The sequence below is a fragment of the Olea europaea genome, chromosome 8 (genome assembly GCF_002742605.1).
Source record: "Olea europaea var. sylvestris chromosome 8, O_europaea_v1, whole genome shotgun sequence".
Taxonomy (NCBI): domain Eukaryota; kingdom Viridiplantae; phylum Streptophyta; class Magnoliopsida; order Lamiales; family Oleaceae; genus Olea; species Olea europaea.
In genome coordinates this window covers 3,431,220-3,450,507 of record NC_036244.1, presented here as the reverse complement: position 1 = coordinate 3,450,507, position 19,288 = coordinate 3,431,220, and the positions used below count along the sequence as shown (strand labels likewise).

General features: G+C 34.5%; 1 protein-coding gene across 1 annotated transcript; it reads left to right on the top strand.

The window, feature by feature from the left end:
• The first annotated feature begins 16,674 nt into the window (after window positions 1–16,674).
• On the top strand, window positions 16,675–18,839 carry LOC111398538 (60S acidic ribosomal protein P0-like). Its single transcript, XM_023025490.1, has 5 exons — window positions 16,675–17,137; window positions 17,587–17,655; window positions 17,868–17,966; window positions 18,037–18,429; window positions 18,523–18,839. The coding sequence occupies exons 1-5, from the start codon at window positions 16,880–16,882 to the stop codon at window positions 18,661–18,663; spliced, it is 960 nt and encodes a 319-aa protein (XP_022881258.1). The 5' UTR covers window positions 16,675–16,879; the 3' UTR covers window positions 18,664–18,839.
• The last annotated feature ends 449 nt before the right edge of the window (window positions 18,840–19,288 follow it).

Below are 19,288 nucleotides of genomic sequence, written 5' to 3'. Positions count from 1 at the left end.
TTTTGGGTCCTCTCTAAAGTACCACTTGTTAAGAGGATAAGCTGCTCTAAATATGTTGATTATTTTATTGTTTGGAAACAATTCCCAAATACATTAAAAGTTTACTAATATAAATTTACAACACAATGTTTGAGTCTTTTGAGTTCTCTCAAAATGATTTTTATTCTCAAAATACTTTTTGAAAAGTTGACCTAGAATGCTCCGATAGGTTAGAAAGTTCGGTTAACACAATTCAGTGTCAAATTCAAATTTTACCTTTACCAAGTTTATGTTCCAAGTTACCAATTCGACCTTACGTGCGGAATTAATACAATTAACAGCAAAAAGTTACTAATTAATTGTTGTTTAGGTGGTTAAACATACAAGTCCAGTTAATCCTATGTTGAACTGTCGGTTTGCGAAATGTAAATAAACAAATCAACACAACTCATAGTTTGTTAACGGAGAAACCTTATGTGGAAAAAACTCCGGGACTAAGCCAATGATATCCACTATACCAATTCAGTAAGTACAAGTTATACCAAACTGTTGACATATGGTCAACTTAATCCCCAATGTTTTGATCATAACAAACAATATTATTTTTATTCTAACAAATTCTTTTTAGTGATGATAGTTCAATGTTCAAATCAATCATGTATTATCGGACTTCAAATGAAGATCAAAGTGGAAGCTATGTATTCAAGTCAGATCATTCGGGACAAAAAGCTTAAAAGATAAATATCAAGAAAAATCAAGAGCATAAGAGATGACATCAAAAAAAGATCAAGACGAGGCAAACTTCGGAGTAGTGACTCGATTTCGTAGGCGAAATGTAAAGGTACTAATACTTTGATATTTGGTAAAGAATAGTTAAACTCAAAATCTTGCTATGCATTAAAAATAATTTTTGTGCACTAAAATTATTCGAATGCAACTTTTTTTTTATCAAACATGAAAATGACTTTTAAAAATGATATATGGACTTTAAAGATATTTTTATTATGAAAATTTAGTTAAAAATATTTTCCAAAGGTCCATGCACTTCAAAACTTTCAAATCGAAACAAACGAGGTCAAAACGTAAGAAGACCGCACTGAGGGGGCAGTCAACCACCCAGAGAGGCGATCGACTGGACTCCCTCCAACGATCAGAAATTTGACCGTTTTGACTTCTAATTTTTACTGTACAAATGGCTATATTGGTCTTCCGAACAAAAGGCGGTCGACCAAACGAGTCATCACCAAATTCAAATTTTTTAACGTTTTGGACTCTATAAATACTCCAACCTCTTGAATTCATTTCTTCACTTCTAAGAACATTAAATTGAGATACTTTCAAGCTTTAACTTTTATTCTCTACTCTTTATATATCTCTATTTATTCATTCACTTTTGAAAAACTTTTGATTGAGTTTACTTTTGAAAATCATTTTATTTATCAAAGTTTTTCAAACCTAACATTAGAGCTTTACTTATTGTCATTCATTAAAGTGATAGCATACTTTTCTCCATTGTACTCAACTTTGAGTATATCTTTATTGTGGGAGAAAATTCCTTTCTGTAAACTTTACTTTTGATTGAATTGTGGGTCATGTTGAGGTCCCGAAAAGCTAAAAAATTGTAAAAGGATTGATGTTCCTTAATTGTAAGTCACCGGAAGCGTTGTAAGGATTTGATTGTACCATAAGTCAATCAATATAGTGAAAAAGATTTTGCTCGTGACAGAGAGTTTGGTAACGGAGGATGTAGATCGGTTGAGTTGGATTGAACCTCTTATTAAATCGTTTGCATTCTCTATCCCTTTTACTTATTAGCTTTACATTAACTTCATTATTCAATTTCATATTTGCACAATAGATATATCTATAATTAATTTTCGAAAAAGTTTTAAAAAGCAATTCACCCCCTTCTTGGTTAGTCGATCTTAGGCTTCACAAACTCCGTACCTAATCAGACCTGTTATTCTAGTCTCACAATCTACTCTTGTAGATGATTCTAGCCTACTGCTAGACTTCTCGATCTAACTTCTGCAGCTCAATCTACTGTCCACTACAACCTCCTAGTCTTTAGCTGATTGTACCACCAAGTGAAATTTCAAAAACCGCCTGTTCTTGTCCAATTCACTGCGCTTGTCGTCTAACCCTCTCAATCCCCCAATGAGAGAGTCTGTTCCTCAACAGATTAAGGAACTAGGTGTTTGGTTTGAGGAACCTTGATGTTATTCCCAATACAATGACTGTCGAATCACAAGATTGATGTAGATGGAATCACCAATTAATTGCACCTTAAATCTCTTCAAAGATGTTATGAATATGTTTTTCAATGAAAGAATAATGTAGCAACCTCTTCCTCACGACCCCAAACTTTTTCTATTTATACTTGGGGTCAATATGTGTCTTGGGCCATGTAAAAATCTTGAAAAATTCGACATAGGATTTTTCGGATGACAATGTCGCTCGAGCGACATTCCAGTGAAAAACGAGCGATAAGTTTTCGCTCAAGTGAGATCGGGGCGAAAAACGAGCGACGATGATTCTACATTTTACGCTCGAGCGCCGCATTTTTGATTTGATCCTTAGACTCAAACCCTAGTCCCTTACCAACCAACTTTACAAAATTGCACCCTAAGTCCCTAACTTTTACAACATTGTTCAATTGAGTCCTTGACTTTTACAAATATACAATTGAGCCCGTTTTGTCCACAAAACTGCCAATTACACTTTTAGACCTAAAAAACTCGTCCTTTGGTATTCTGTGACAAAATCATACAAATGAAGTTAGGACTAGACAACATAATCTATTCTACCCAATAAATACAATCACTGAGTCTTGCATTCCTTCTTGTACCTATTTCCTAAAATCCAGAAACTCACATACTCAGTGTAAAAGCACGTGATACAGGAAATATAAACATTAAAGCACTTAATCACAAACACATCAACATGCTAATTTGAGACGTGATATTGATGCCAATCAAAATACCAATCGAAACACCAACATCACTAAACATCAAAACTCAAACAGATGGATGTTAAGTGGATTGCAATGCAATGCCCCCTACTGCAAAATCTCTGTAATGCAGTAAATTCAATGTATCTATGTCTCTCCCCCAACAATCCCTAGACATAGCAATGCAAAATTCAAGTAATGTCAATTAGTAAAATCATGTGCACATGCAAATGCAGTAGCTCTTCCCCTATGTGTATGCTCTTTTACATGTGTTTTTTCTCCTCAAGTACACTTTTCTCTCCCCTTTTTTTGTTACAAATGTTGAAGGGAATCATATCAAGAACAAGTTGAGCAAATAACACACAATAATTCAAAAATGTAGTTGATAGCATGCACAAGAAAGATTAACAAGCAGCAGATCTCCCCACATACTCAGTTTAGACCAGAATGGAGTAAAAAATACAAGTGACTCATGTGTGTAAAGTGTCACTATTCCAATGCTAGCAGGACTCCAAACCTTACTTTTGTGAGAAAGAACATGCATTGACTGCCAATAAATATATCCCTCTACTTATGAAAGTCAAATATTGTAAGTACAATAAGATCTATACTTATTATTTTTACTAATCTCCCCTTACTGTGAGCATTTAAAATTTTCATTTTTCACATTTTCAGCTCATCATATTTTTCATGTTTAAGCTCATTTATTTTTCATCTTGAGTTCTTCTCCATTAGGCGACTAAGATGATTCCTGTAGCGAGTTTTAGGTAGATTAACCCAAGTCAGTTGATAATATGCACCAAGTTTTAAGAGACCCCGTAAACTTAATTGCTCGAGTCAAATAGGCCCCGAAGAAAAATATTAAGATATGAGCTTCCATATAATTAGGGAAATTTTTTTTGGGTTAAGGTCTACAAAAAGTTGTCAATTCATGTTCGAAGTCACCCCATCAACACGTAACAGCCATCTCAAATCTCACACATGCGGTAGAGTCTCACTAATAAGTTCATAGTGTGTGCAGTGTAGATGGTACATGAAGACACTTATACAAATTAATCCAAATAGACCTAACCAAGAAATGAAAATTATTGTACGGCATATCAATTTTAGCTCCTACATAATCACAACGTGCAAGTTCAAAAGTCATGTGTCATGTGTAGCAATTTCCGCAACCAACTATTTTTCTCTTTTTCAAATTTTCAATGTTTTTATGTTTTTCATTTTTCTAAAATGAATGCTCCACAAATAAAATAAAATAAAGTCAAGCAAACAAAGACAAAACTAAATATGTATGTACTAAAACAAAAAAGTAAAAATGCACATGCATAAAATAAAACAAAAAACTAAACACAATACACGTGATGCATACAACAATCATATGTCAAACGAGAACCAGGAAAAAAAACTAATCAAGTAGGTATATAAGTGCTCTTTCCTTTAAGAGCACCGCGATCTACTATCAAATTCGGGAGATCGCTCTTCTTTACCCAAATCTATCTAGAACGGGGATTATTTTTAGACAGCTATGTCACCAATTGGGTCAAATTATTCACTTGACCAGCAAGGAATCCAATATGGCCAACATACACATGATTTTTGTCCTTTTTCTAGCCAAACCTTTCCTATTGTTCAGATAGTGATGACATCTAGGGTGGATGTGACCTAACTCTCTCCACTGAAAACATGTCAGGATAAACCTAGGACCTGTGTTATATGGACTCTGATTTTTATTCCTAGGTCGACGACTCTTACAACGTCTGGTAGACCTACGTCCTGAAGATCCCACAACATTAGATATGGGATTAGTCACAATGTTAGGTTGGTCAATAGCACAAACAAAAGTGGTCTGTGAAGTACTAGCAACATTACTATCAAAACCTAGACCTCCATTATCACCAGCCGGCTTGCCTATTCCTAGAATATTTTCTAGCTTTTCGGGACTGCTAGAAAAGGCAAGTAACTGAGATCTAGACATCTAGATCACTCTCAAGGTGCTTAACCTGGATAGCTAAGGTCTCATTCTCAACGATCAGCTTATTTACTCTCTTAGAGGACATCTCATTCTTACTGGTGAAATCACTAACCTGTGCCCCTAGCTGTTTCTTCTCTAACCTAAGTTCCTTTACTTTCTTGCTCAGCACCTAGTTAGTAGCTATAATCTTGAAGCTTTCTTCATACTTCTTCTCATAAGCTTTTTCTAGATCTTCCTCACTTCCACTCTCATCACCAGATTCTTCACTACTATCTAGGTCCTCATTCCTTTCACTCTCCTGGTCGGATCTATCCTTAACCCTAGCAATGAAAGCCACATATTTTCCACTCTCCTCACGTGTGGATTTCTCACCCTGATTGTCCGACCTAGGCTCGTCATCAGTGAGAGTAGTATTCATTGCCTTCTCTTCAAGTCTCCTAGCACTAGGGCACTCACTCCTCATATGACCGAAACCCCGACAGTTATGGCATCTCACGGATTTAGATTTTCTTCTAGATTCACTCGGGCCACCTTTTTGTCTCTTTTGAGGCTTCTTCTTATTCTTAAACATTTTTCAAATTTTCTTAGTTAGGTAGACCATCTCTTCATCGTTGGGTGAATCTGAATTAGAAGATTCTATCCGGTTATTCCTAGCAGATTTCAAGGCTATGGATTTTTCCTTAGCAGGATTGTCTAAGGTCAACTCATAGGTCTGAAGGGATTCAACTAACTCATCTACCTTGATAGTGTCTATGTCCTTCCTTTCCTCAATAGCTGTGACTTTCATCCTGAAACGCTCGGGTAAGGATCTAAGAATTTTTCTAACTATCTTGGGCTCGGAAATTTTCTCACTTAGGTTGAAGGAAGAATTCACTATGTCATTTAAGCTCGCATAAAAAATATCAAATGTCTCATCATCTCTCATCTTGATTTCCTTGAACCTACTGGTTAGCATCTGTAACTTAGAATTTTTAACAATCTGGGTTCCCTCATGTGTGGTTTTCAAAATGTCTCAAACATCCTTAGCTACCTCACATATAGATACTCTCCTAAATTCTTCGGGGGGACACAGCCATAAACAATGCATGCATGGCCTTTATATTAAAGTTACAGCTATCTAATTGTGCTCTAGACCAATTTTCTACAAGTGTGGGAGTGACTACACCATCTACTATGGTACTAGGGGTAGACCAACCATTCACTACGCTCTGTCAGACACAGTCATCCATGGATTTAAAAAATGCCCTCATTCTAATCTTCCAATACGCATAGTTACTACCATCAAAGTGGTGCGGCACACTTAACAAGGTACTCATTTAGACTATGTAAGGTTAGGACATGATTTTAGGCTCTAACACCACTTGAAAAGTTGACCTAGAATGTTTAGATATGCTAGAAACTTTGGTTAACTCGATACAGTGTCAAATTCAAATTTATGATTTATCAAGTTTACGTTCCAAGTTACCAATTTGACCTTATGTGTGAAATTAATACAATTAACAGTAACAAGTCACTAATTAATTGTTGTCTAGATAGTTAAACAAACAATTCCAGTTAATCCTATGTTGAACTGTCGATTTACGTAATGTAAATAAACGAATCAACACAACTCACAGTTTTTTTATGGAGAAACCCAATGTGGGAAAACTCCGAGACTAAGCCAGTGATATCCACTATACCAATTCAACAAGTACAGTTATACTAAACTCAGTACCTAATCAGACCCGCTATTCCAGTCTCACGATCTACTGCTATAGCTGCTTCTAGCCTCCTGCTAGACTTCCCGATCTACCTCCTGCAGCTCAATCTGCTGTCCACTACAGCCTCTTATTCTTTAGCTAATTGTACCGCCAAGTGAAATTTCAAGAACTGCTTGTTCTTATCCGATTCATTGTGCTTGTCATCTACCTTCTTAATCCCCTAATGAGAGTATCCGTTCCTCAACAGACTAAGGAACCAAGTGTTTGGTCTACACCTTGATGTTATTTTCAAAAGAATGGTTGCCGAATCAAAAGATTAATGTTGATGGAATCACCAATTAATTGCACATTGGATCTCTTCAAAGATGTTATGAATATGTTTTTCAATGAAATAATAATATAGCAACCTCTTCCTCACGACCCCAGATTTGTTCTATTTATACTTGGGGTCAATTTGTGTCTCGGGCCATGTAAAAATCTTGAAAAATGAGAAATAGGGTTTTTTAGATAACACTGTTGCTCGAGCGACATTCCAGCGAAAAGCGAGCGACGATGATTCTACTTTCTACTCTCGAGTGATGGCAGGATGAGAAGCTAGCGAAATTCTTGTGCCGCATTTTTTATTTGATCCTTAGACTCAAACCCTAGTCCTTACCAACCAACTTTACAAAATTGCACCCTAAGTCCTTGACTTTTACAACATTTTTCAATTGAGTCCTTAACTTTTACAAATATACAATTGAGCTCATTTTGTCCACAGAACTGCCAATTACACTTTTAGACCTAATACTTTTTTTTTTTAACATATATTTTACAACACAACGAGTTGTATTATTACAACTTGTTTCCTCCACAACCATCATTGTCGCCATCATCATTATTGTCACCATCGTCACTAATGGTAACAAATTTGTAATAGTTAATCTTCTTATTACTATTGTCAATCCCACTAATTGTGTCATTCATTGATTAACCTCTGCCATCACCATCACCATCGCTAGCACTATCTTGTTGCCACAACTTGTAACTTTATTATTACACCATTCCTGTTGTCGGCATCACTTGTATCATTTATTGTTACATCGTCGCCGCTATCAACACCCTCGTAACAAACACTGTAACACTGTCGTCCTGCCACCACCGAACCACATCCTTATAGTAAGCACCACCACCACTATGCTTACAATAACATATTGTATTACAACTCACTGTCACCTTTTAAATAAAATAAAATAAAGAAACCTAGATCGTCACGGCCACCACTACACCTATGTGACACAAACTTCCCCATTCTTGTTTAGGTAAGAAGGCCTAAAACTCTTACCTAATCTCGAATGGACTTTACCAACACACCAAAAAAGTAGCTATTGAAAAATAATACATTATTAAAATTAATTCAATTACTAATTTGAAACAGGAGAAAAAGTTTGGCATCAAAGTGAAACAACACGGTGAGTTAGATGACTAATAACAATTTTAACCCATATTAGTTCCAAGAGAAATTTGAGGACAATCAATGAGTGCATTTCATTCATTTATTGGATGCATCTTCCTCTACAATTTTTTTTTTCTTTTTTATGTGCCTCTTATTCTAGCAAATTTCTTGCTCATTGAACACAATAGGGTTTACACAACCAGTGAATCTGAGACCGAAGAAGCAAGAAGACAGTGAAGGTTAAACAATTCTCCTTGAGAACCCAAGTAGTCTTCATTTTTAAGTTAATTTATTGTCACATCTAGTTGAAACAATTCTCCTCGAGGACTCATAATATCCCGTTCAGTATTGTATTCCAAACCTACCCAATGTATTTATTCTATTGACAGACATCAATGACGTGAAAATAATTAATGTGTGTGTGTGTGTATATTTATTTATTTATATTTATATTTATTTATTTATTTATTTATTTATTTATTTATTTATTTTCTTCTATCCAAAATTTTTCTTAATGTTATTGGTCAAAATATGATACTCAATCTTGTGACTAAATTCATTATAGGTTGAGACTAAATTTTCTCAAGATCCCCATAAACCGCGTGAAGGATAAGATTAATTAGTAAAAAATGAGGTAATATATCAGATACTATAAACATAAAACAAATTAATTACGCGTTGTCACATTCAGTTCTACACACACTATTTAATTTAATTAATTCCATTTTTCGTTAAGCTAATCCCATTAATTTGGAGCTGTTAATCCACTCATCGACACCTTAATGATGCCAAGAGAACAATAGTAATAGATTAATAACTTCTAGAACGCATTAATGATGCCAAGAGAACAATATTAGTAAATTAATAACTTCTAGGAATAAATAATTCCAATTAATAAAATTTTCTTGTCTTATAAATTTATTTAATTATTATTATTATTATTTTTTTTTTTTGGGTGGCGGGGCGTAAATCCCCCAAAAAATTAAATAAAAATGTTTAACATTTAGTCAACACCACCGAAAAATTGGGGTTGACTATTTTATTGCTTTGCACGTTTTTCTTTTTGCAATCTTTTAAGCCAAAGGCCTCATAGATTGCAAAACATTGAGAGTTTATTAAAGCTATTGATTTTAGAAAGGGTTGTGTTTGCGCGTGTATGTGTGCGCGTGCGCGTTTCATTTTTTTCTTTTTTACATATTTTATATTATTATAGATCGAACGACTTGAATATTTATATCTGTTATTTGATCTACGTTCAACTTCAAGTCTTAATTTCTTTAAAATAAAAATTATTCGAAAAAAGATTTTGGTGGCATATTCACGTACTTGGACCCAAGAATTCACCTTGTTGACGCACGGTGTAAACGCTAGGGTATGTTAAAAATTTAATACCTCTTAGTGTGATTTGCACGAGCTTAGCTATTTGGAAAAAAAAAAAAAAGTAATAAAATTCTTCTCTATGTCGAAGTCTTGTTGTGCAAAGTTATACCATGGAATGATAATTGTTAGGATGCGCGAGGTTGGTCAATAAATAGTACTGCTTATATATATGTCTAACGTGTGTGAATTACGAAACGCTTACGAAATTTTAAGTATCTATTTGAGATCAATTTAGTAGCACAAAACTTATGAAGTGACTTAAGGTCCCTACAATATGGGGCACCCCATGTTCATCCTTGTATAAAATAAGTCCCTATGCTAATTTCGAGGACATAAATTAAACTTGAGATTGCTCTTTGATCTCTCATTAATACAAGTCCAAATACAATGTTTGGTCAAAAAGCAAGCAATTTCATATTCTTCCTCTGCGATCCGTTTAAATAGGCATTGCCGTAAGTATAAGATACTCACATAGATTTAATACTCAAAGGGAAGTCATGCTTGATTTATACGTATGTGTTAGTGTGTACAACGTGTCTTAATTTAAATATATCTATGTCGAGTTATATTTTTTAAGCATCATCAAAATTTCTCATGCTTTATAATTGAGGTTTCTTGTGTCCTATCTTATGAAGATGCTTAGTCCAATTTTGATAGTTATTGTATTTTAAATTTAACCGTATTTCTAGTCTATTAGCTTGGATTATCAGTCCTGATCTTGATCAAGAAATCGAACATTGCAACAATTAAGGGAGTTAACTCCAAGAACATGTTTATTATGTAATACTCAATTAAGGAATATTAAAAAAAAATGTCTTACTAATTATTGTGTACCAAACGTGCTCCAACAGCTTATGTGAACAGAAATAGAAATATCATTACAAATGTCATTTGGGAAGAAAATCGAGGCTTGTGTCTCAGTCTGACATAAATTTTGGGCTACAAACTCATCTTGAGCCCATTATTACTTGAAGGGCTGAGGCCCAGACAACCCAAAATTTAACCTCTCATCTGTAGTAATTATAGAAAGGAAAAATTCATTTCTAAGAGTTTATCTATAGCCCCTCATATGTAGTAATTATACAAGGGAAAAAATTATTTCTAAGAGTTTATCTATAGTCTAATTCAAAACTAAGAGAGGGAGGTTTACAATTTCAAAATTCAGATAATAATTCATTAAAAAAATATTTTATTAATTAAACATATTAAGGTCACAAATATATATAATTTGATCACATGTCATCAAATTAATTAGTTACAAATTATTTCTAAGTCATAAATCGAAAATTTCGTAGGTCACAAATAAAAATATTTATATGCCAAAATTCATTGATCAGTCACAAAATCAAAATTTTTATTGGTCACAACTCATTTGTCGATCACAACTTATCAAATTATTGATCTCCAACTTATTTTTTGTTTACAAATCAAAAATTTTATATATCACAGACAAATTTTTTTATTATGAATCCAAAAATCTTACAGGTCACGGAATCAAAATTTTTATTGATCACAACTCATTTATTAATTGCAAATTATTAGATTATTTGGTCACAATTAATTTTTTTGTCACAACTTAGTCAATTATGAGTCACAATCCGAAATTACAGTCGCAATTTTCGAGTCACATATCCAATTATTAGTCACAATCAACCAAATAATTGATCACAAGCATTCAATCACATCTCATCCCACCACAGACACCACACAAACACCAAATCCTTCAAGATCCACCAAACAAACACACAACACACTGGATCCGCCCATCTCCACCATCATCCCAGATCCACGACCAACTAACCAGAAAAACACCGCCACATCACAATAATATGCCCCCACATCTCAAAACCACCAGATCCACCACATAAACATCAGATCCATCACATCTCCACCACCATCCCAGAGCCATGACCACCTCACCAGGAAAATAGCACCACATCACAGTAATATAAAGCTCATCCTCAAGCTCATTCACTTGATTTCTGGAAAAATCTTGCAACTCTCAGTGGCACAGAACTTGACACCACGGCGCCGTGATGAAAACAACCACCAAACTCAGGTCGTGATGAAGAAATAGTCGGAGCGGCGACATGCAACAAAGAGAGATAGAGTGACTCAGAGGTACGAGAAGAGAGACAAGGAATGGCGAAGAAAAGATGGGAGACGGTAGCGGTACATGGTGATGGTCTATGCTGTGCAACGGGTTTGGAGGTGGTCGTCGACTGCGAAGGCTACGGTGACATCCCATGTGGAGGAAGAGGGAAGAGAGAGAAAGAGAGGAGGGAGGTGACGGTATTATGGAGAGAGTGAGAGAGAATTAATTAGGGTTTGAGAAGGTAAACAGTAGTGGGTGAATATATAAAATAATTTAATTTTTATAATATTGTTATAAATATTAACAATAATATATTATCATCTGATTTTTGTATAAAAATACCATAAATCTGATTTTTGAAGTTTAATCTTAAAAGTTCTTATTGGCTGTAATTTCCACATTATACAATTCTAATTCCATGTTTGAGATGTTTGGATAAGTTGAAAAACAAGTTGTGATGGGGCTGAGTTCTAGGTCTGTGGTCAGTGTGGATCGACTCGTGTTGAGGCTTTGTTAACTTCTAATCGACATTCAACTGTCTTATTTAGAAAGAATAAAAGCAAACGAACATATTATTACTTTTTCTACTATTATTACTTTTGTCAGTTTCTTCAGAAGCATAACAAAAGAATTATAAAATAGGAAGGCTTGTATTGTATAAGGTCTTTAGATAATTTATAATGCACCATCTAAATTATAATCTTAATCTGACTCGACCCTAAGTTCGATTTAATGTGGGCCTTTGCTATTAGTCGAGTTGTCACACCTATTATTAACCAATGATCAAGTCCCATAGTAAAATGGGCATCATGAACCATGCATGTTTATCCTACGTGCCTTCCTTTACTCCCAAAAAGCTCATACATTATTATTCATTGCAATAACCTTAACGTAACGGAGTCGGATGTCAGTTGGAGAATTGATTCAACATTTGTATTTCACAGTCCCGAATGGTCAATTTTCCCTTTCAAATATCTCGTCCAAAGTAGGGAGGACAATGGTACATGTTCGGGGTTGGGCGGGGGGCATTTTTCTGCCTCGTACCCAATCCGTTACTCGTTTAAGGTGGGGCGAGGCAGGAATATTACTCGTTTATGTACCCATATTTTTTTGCCTCCATTCATTAAAGTGAAATAATAATATAGTTATTAAATTTTTTAATTAATTAATTTTCAAAAGTTAAATTATTCGAATATATTTGGTAAATTAAGGTTTTTATTATTTATCACACTCCTTAAATAATTTTAGTTATCATCTTCTATTAGAATTAATGAAACTTCGTGGAGTTTTGCATTTAAAGTATTAAATTATTTAAAAAAAAAATAAAAAATTAACGGGGCGGGTTACCTGTACCCGCCTCATAGCGGGGAACACACCGATTAAGAGGGTAATCCATGTTAAGGGAATAAATCCCGCATCGGTTAAATATCGAAATATTGACCAATTTTAATAGATCTTGGACCACCCCTCTTAATAAGGTTGACCTTATTAAGATGGACCCCAAATCATAACATGGTATCAGAGTTTAGTAAACTCCAACGAGTTATTCGATCCGATTAAGTCTAAAAAATGAACACACGGATTTCAAGATTGGTCTGCTAAAAAAGAGCCACCATTTTGTGGGGGCATGTTAAGGGAATAAATTCCACATCGGTTAAATACCGAAATATTGATCAATTTAAATAGATCTTGGGTCACTCATCTTAATAAGGTTGACCTTATTAAGATGGATCTCAAATCTTAACAATCCCCGCCCTTAACCCACGATTATTGGGTTTGGTGAATTTTTTGCCATCCCTAATCAAAATGCCACAACTCATCGTCTCTAACTTTTGATTTTCATCCAGCGATGGGTAATTATCATCATAAACGTTGAGGGTTTTCTCAGACATTGTTTAAAAACTCACTTGCATTTGGTTGTATAGCCTTTTGGGTAGTGGGTTGTGTTACGTGTTGAAATAATGCCCTTGTTCGAGCCCCATTTTGATAGGAAAAATGAATTTTTGAATAGTGTATTGTTGTGAAATATGTGGTTAAAAAATAAGAAAAAAGTTTTGGATTTAGGTGTAATATTATTTTATTGAAGAATGTGTAGTTAAAATTACGTCAAAACACTGTTGAAAAATTCATTTTCTCCAAAAAATGAGGATCAAACAAGGACAATTATTGTCACTCAAAACTCTAAATCAGCCACAAAAGAACCTCAGTGCAGACGCATACGATTCTGAATATTCACATCTCGACAGTTGAGGATAGTAAAAAACCCACTCGATCAAATACCAATAAGAGCTCAAACTTATTGGGCTGGTCCAGTGAAGCAGTCCAAGCCCAAGATTTATAGGGACATGGAAACGAGGCCCATATGGTATAAGCGTGGTAATAGTTCAAAAGTCTGGCCCATAAGTTTGTGCAGCAGTTTAAGATGTGGCTGGGGAAGGGGAAGTTTCACAAATTGGCTAATAAACTTAAAAATACTGCCCAATTTTCATTTTAAACCAAAAATAACTATTATTTCTTCTTTTATTATTTTTTAAACCAAAAGCAACTAATTTCGCCTCCTTTTTAACCATCACCATCAATGAGATACCTGTTTTCCCTCTCGTTGTTACACATTCTCCAGCAAGAATCATTGCACAGCTTATCACTTTCATTGTTTGTTTGTAAAGTGAGAAATTACAAACGATACACAAATATTTAAAAAAATAATGAATACTTCAATGATTAATAAAATATTAATTAATTAAAATTAATAAATTACTAATTTACCAATATTTAGTTCTTGTTTGTCTCAATTTTTTCTAAATTTTATTTTTTTAAATTCATTTTTAATCACACGATCTCTCAATTAAATATTTTTACACGTAAATCTAAAATTTTCTATACTTTTAACTATAAATTCTTTGTAAATCTATTCTAAAAAAATCTTTACCAAGCAAGGGATTAATATTTGTGAAAATTTAACAAAACTAGGGGTTTAAACTTCAAAATTCAAAAATTAGGTACCAAGTTTTATTATTCACAAATCAGGTATTATATATAATTAATCTACCAAATTCAATTAAAAACCCTAATCATATCCCCCATTCTTGTCTCACTCTATTCTGCTCCCTAATCTTTCTTCTCTCTCAACAGTAATCGTGTCGCCTGTGGAAGATTATCTCCGACGTAACAAATTTACCATCGAATTTGAACCACTTGCACAACGCACGTCACCATTGGAACATTTCTTGGTGTGGTATTGAGGGCGATTTCTATTTTTTTTCTCTCTCTCTCTCTATATACCTCTATTTCTCTTTATCAAACATGGCTGTCGGAGATAGAGTCAGCATCGTGGCTCGACGCTCAAGACTCTACCACCACAGTTAGGGTTGTAAATGGATCGGATATGAAGCGGATTTGCCTAAATTCGATCCGATCCGATAATCCGACTGATATTTGATTGTTAAATTCATATCCGATTTGCTATATTATTGAATATCTGATCCGAATTTGAAAAAAAAAAATTCACCATTTTTTTGGATAATATGATTTTTTTCCTAAAAAATATTTTTACTATCTTGATGGACTCACTTATTATACTAAAAGGCTCAAATCAATTTTTTATTTAAATGATTCTCCTTTAGTTCCTTTTTAAAGGAGACCTCTCTCAGAATGTTTTAGTAATCTGTCAGTATGGGATATTAACTTTTTAAAGGATATTCCTCTTCCAATATTTTAGTAATCTTTCAATGTGGGATATTAATCAATTGTCAATTCTAACTGTTACTAATTTATTTTATTATTTTCATTAAAAATCATAGTTTCAACAAGATTATAGTCACTAATAATATCAATTTAAACAATGTAAATTATTTTTGAACATATTAATTATTAGTTTTTTATGTTATAAAACAAATTACTATAGTTATTTTTATCTTATTTTAGTTAATAAAAAAATTAAATATCTTCGAATATTTCAATTAACAATATTATACTATTATCTAATATTATTTATTATTTGAAAATTATGTGTAAAGCATAATATAAGCTTAGGTAAAGCATAATATAAGTTTTATAATAAATATTTTTAATTAATTAAATATAGACCTAAATATTGAATTTTCAAACTATCTATCTAATTTATGAATTGGTGTAAATACTACAAATGGATTACGAATTTTTTCTTATTCGCTAAAATTAATAGGTTTTCTTGATTCAAAGGCTAACAATTCAGTCCACTTCCATCTAGGGCTGGGCAAATCTCCCGAATCGAACCGACCGAATCCGAACCCGAACTCGACGGTTCTTGTCAAAATTAAATACCCGAACGAGTATCTGAATTGAGAATTGACGGGTACGGTTCGGTTCTCGGTTCTAGACCAAGAACCGAAAAACCGAATAAGAACCGAATCTTTCCAATTTTTTTTTTATATTGAGTAAATCAAATTATTTTAGTTTTAATTTTTTTCTAAACAAATTAACAAATTAACAATTTTTAAATCTAAACTTTTGGCCCAATAAATTTTGTTTCATTTCTAATTTTTTAATTTCTGGCCCAGTTACCCATTTTATTGTTTCATTTCTTAGTCCAACAAGATCCAATCCACTAAATAACCCTAAACACATACACTAAAGTACATAACGTTGTCTCGATTCTCACACTCACTCTCGCAGCCTCGCTAATATTTTAAAACCTATACGATCGTCGGCCGACACTATGATCTCTGATCGAAGCTGTGACCTCCGCCGATCGAAACTTTGACCGTACCGATCATTTGAACAAGGTAGTCTATTAGTCTCTGACATTCCAAAACCATTGAATATATCATTAGTTGTATTTATATAATGTTGTTATAAATGTTAAAAAATTTAATTATAGCACAGAATCGAACGGAACCGAACCGAATTGAACCGAACGGAACCGAACCCTAACGGAATCGAGCCCGAACGGTCCCATAATTATATTTGGACCCGACGGTTCCAGTTACTAGATACCCGAAAATTTTGGTTCAATTCGATTCGATTCCCTTTAGAATCGCGCCCACCCCTACTTCCATTAAAGAGAACCGAACCGAATCGATCCGCGCCCACCCCTACTTCCATCAAGATAAAAAGGCCCAAAAACTTTAATTCGATTCCAGAAAAGCCCAATCAAAACCTTTCAGTTACGTATATAAACTCAGTATCACCTCACTTCTTTCTGACGTGCTAGGGTTTTTATTTACATTTTCTTACCTCCCAATTCTAAAGCCCCCAAATCTGAATCAGGAGGTTAAAGTGACGGCGCCACCACCGTCCGCCTTGATTTAGCCACCGCTATTTCCTGGCCCTCTCTCTTTTACAATACACATACACAGAATTATACACCAATTTAATCTTTTTTGTATCAATGGCGATTAAGGTGTCTAAGGCTGAGAAAAAGATTGCATACGACCAGAAGCTCTGCCAGCTTCTTGATGAGTACACGCAGGTTCTGGTTGTGGCGGCCGACAATGTGGGATCGAACCAGCTGCAGAACATCAGGAAGGGTTTGAGGGGTGATTCTGTAGTGCTTATGGGTAAGAACACCATGATGAAAAGGAGTGTAAGGATTCACGCTGAGAAGACTGGAAACACGGCCATTCTTAACCTCATCCCCCTACTCGTCGTACGTATTTAAGTATATAGTTCTGTTTCTTGATTTTTACTTTCAGTTTTCCTGGAATTTTATATGACTTATATCGTATAGTTGTAGAAAATGGAATTTTTATTTTATTACTGATGGCGACAATAAAATTTATCCGTAATCATCTTCTGCTTTAGTTTGCTTCTAAAAGGATTGGTTTGCTAGTTCCCCCCCCTTTTTTGTGATTTAATATAGATTACATCAGATAGCTGTATAAAATGGAAATTTTATTAAACAGTTTAGTTTTCTACTATATTATGTTTATTTTATGTACCGGTACTTGATAATGAATCTAAATGTAGATAATTAAAGTACGAACAATAGTTTTAGTAACATTTTCAATATATTTTCATTGAATTTGCAAAACCTGTTGCATCATTTTGTGAAACATGATAAGCTTTTGACTTGAATTAGTTGCCTTCTTTCAATAGGGAAATGTTGGGTTGATCTTCACCAAGGGTGACTTGAAGGAAGTTAGCGAGGAGGTTGCAAAGTACAAGGTGAAACGAATTTTGCACTACCTTTTATTCAAAGTCAAGTTTGTGCTTAAAAAAAAGGAAAAAAAGTCAAGATTGTGATTTTGTATTTTAGTTGGGAAGCGTAAAAGGGCTAAAATTGCGAAAGACAGTCATCACATGAAGATGAAATAATGAACTGCGCCTGTATATGCCTTGTGTGACCTTTTTTATGCTAAAAGCCTTAAGCTTTATAGGTTGGAGCACCTGCTCGTGTTGGTTTGGTGGCACCAGTCGATGTTGTTGTCCCACCTGGAAATACTGGCCTTGATCCATCGCAGACTTCCTTCTTCCAGGTTTATATAAATTAATTTAGTCGTGTTGCATCACTTCTGTAAGGAATTTGCTCACATCTGTTGCTTCCAGGTTCTCAACATTCCCACCAAGATTAACAAGGGAACGGTTGAAATTATCACCCCTGTTGAGCTTATCAAGAAGGGTGACAAAGTGGGTTCATCTGAAGCTGCTCTGCTTGCAAAACTTGGAATCAGGCCATTCTCTTATGGTCTAGTCGTCATCTCCGTTTATGACAACGGATCTGTTTTCAGCCCTGAAGTGCTCGATCTGACAGAAGATGATCTCATCGAAAAGTTTGCAGTTGGTGTTTCCATGGTTACTTCCCTGTCCCTCGCCATCTCATACCCGACCCTAGCAGCTGCACCACATATGTTCATTAATGCTTACAAGAACATTTTGGCCATTGCTGTTGAAACCGATTACTCCTTCCCCCTGGCTGATAAAGTTAAGGAGTATCTTGCGGTATGTAGTCGCCTTCGTTCATTATTTTCTACATGCTTGCTGTATCTTGAAGTCCATTTAAATTTACATCATTGTGTAAACTTTTTACTTCAGGATCCCAGTAGGTTTGCAGTTGCTGCTGCTCCAGTTACATCTGCTGATTCTGGTGGTGCTCCGGCTCCAGATGCTGAGGAGGAGAAAGAAGAACCAGCCGAGGAGTCTGACGATGACATGGGTTTCGGTCTTTTTGATTAAAATCTGTGATCACACCTTGATCGTTATGTTATTCAGTACATCATATTACGATTTAATATTTTGCTAGGATTATGTTGATTTTGGATTTTTCAGTTTGAATTGGATTGTTTATGCAAGATAAGAACTTGCCCACTGTTTTGAGGATCTTTTTTACTGAAGAACTAGTTTACTTCACACTCTTTGAATCATCAATCTTGTTATGTCGTCGACCATAGTTATTAGATTCTATCATAGATAATTATTAGACTCGTCGGGACATTGACTTGCCCAAGCATTGGTCATTGGGTCACTCGTTGATTTGGTGGGTCACGTTTGGTCCCAAATGTTTTGATAAAGATTAAAAGCCTGTTTGGTACCCATTTTTTTTTTAAAATGCATTTTTTTTTCTCTTCTTCTCAACCACACATTCTTTATTAAAATAATATTACACGTAAATAAAAAATTTTTCCTTATTTTTCAACCACACATTTCCCATCAATTACTATTCGAAAATGCATTTTTACATAAAAATATCTATCAAACACCCTCTAAGTTGTTATACAGAGTGGGTGAAGAATAATTCCTAATTGACGCTTTACAGTTTGCCACGTTTTGCCTCCATTTTATGAAGAATACATGATTTGTT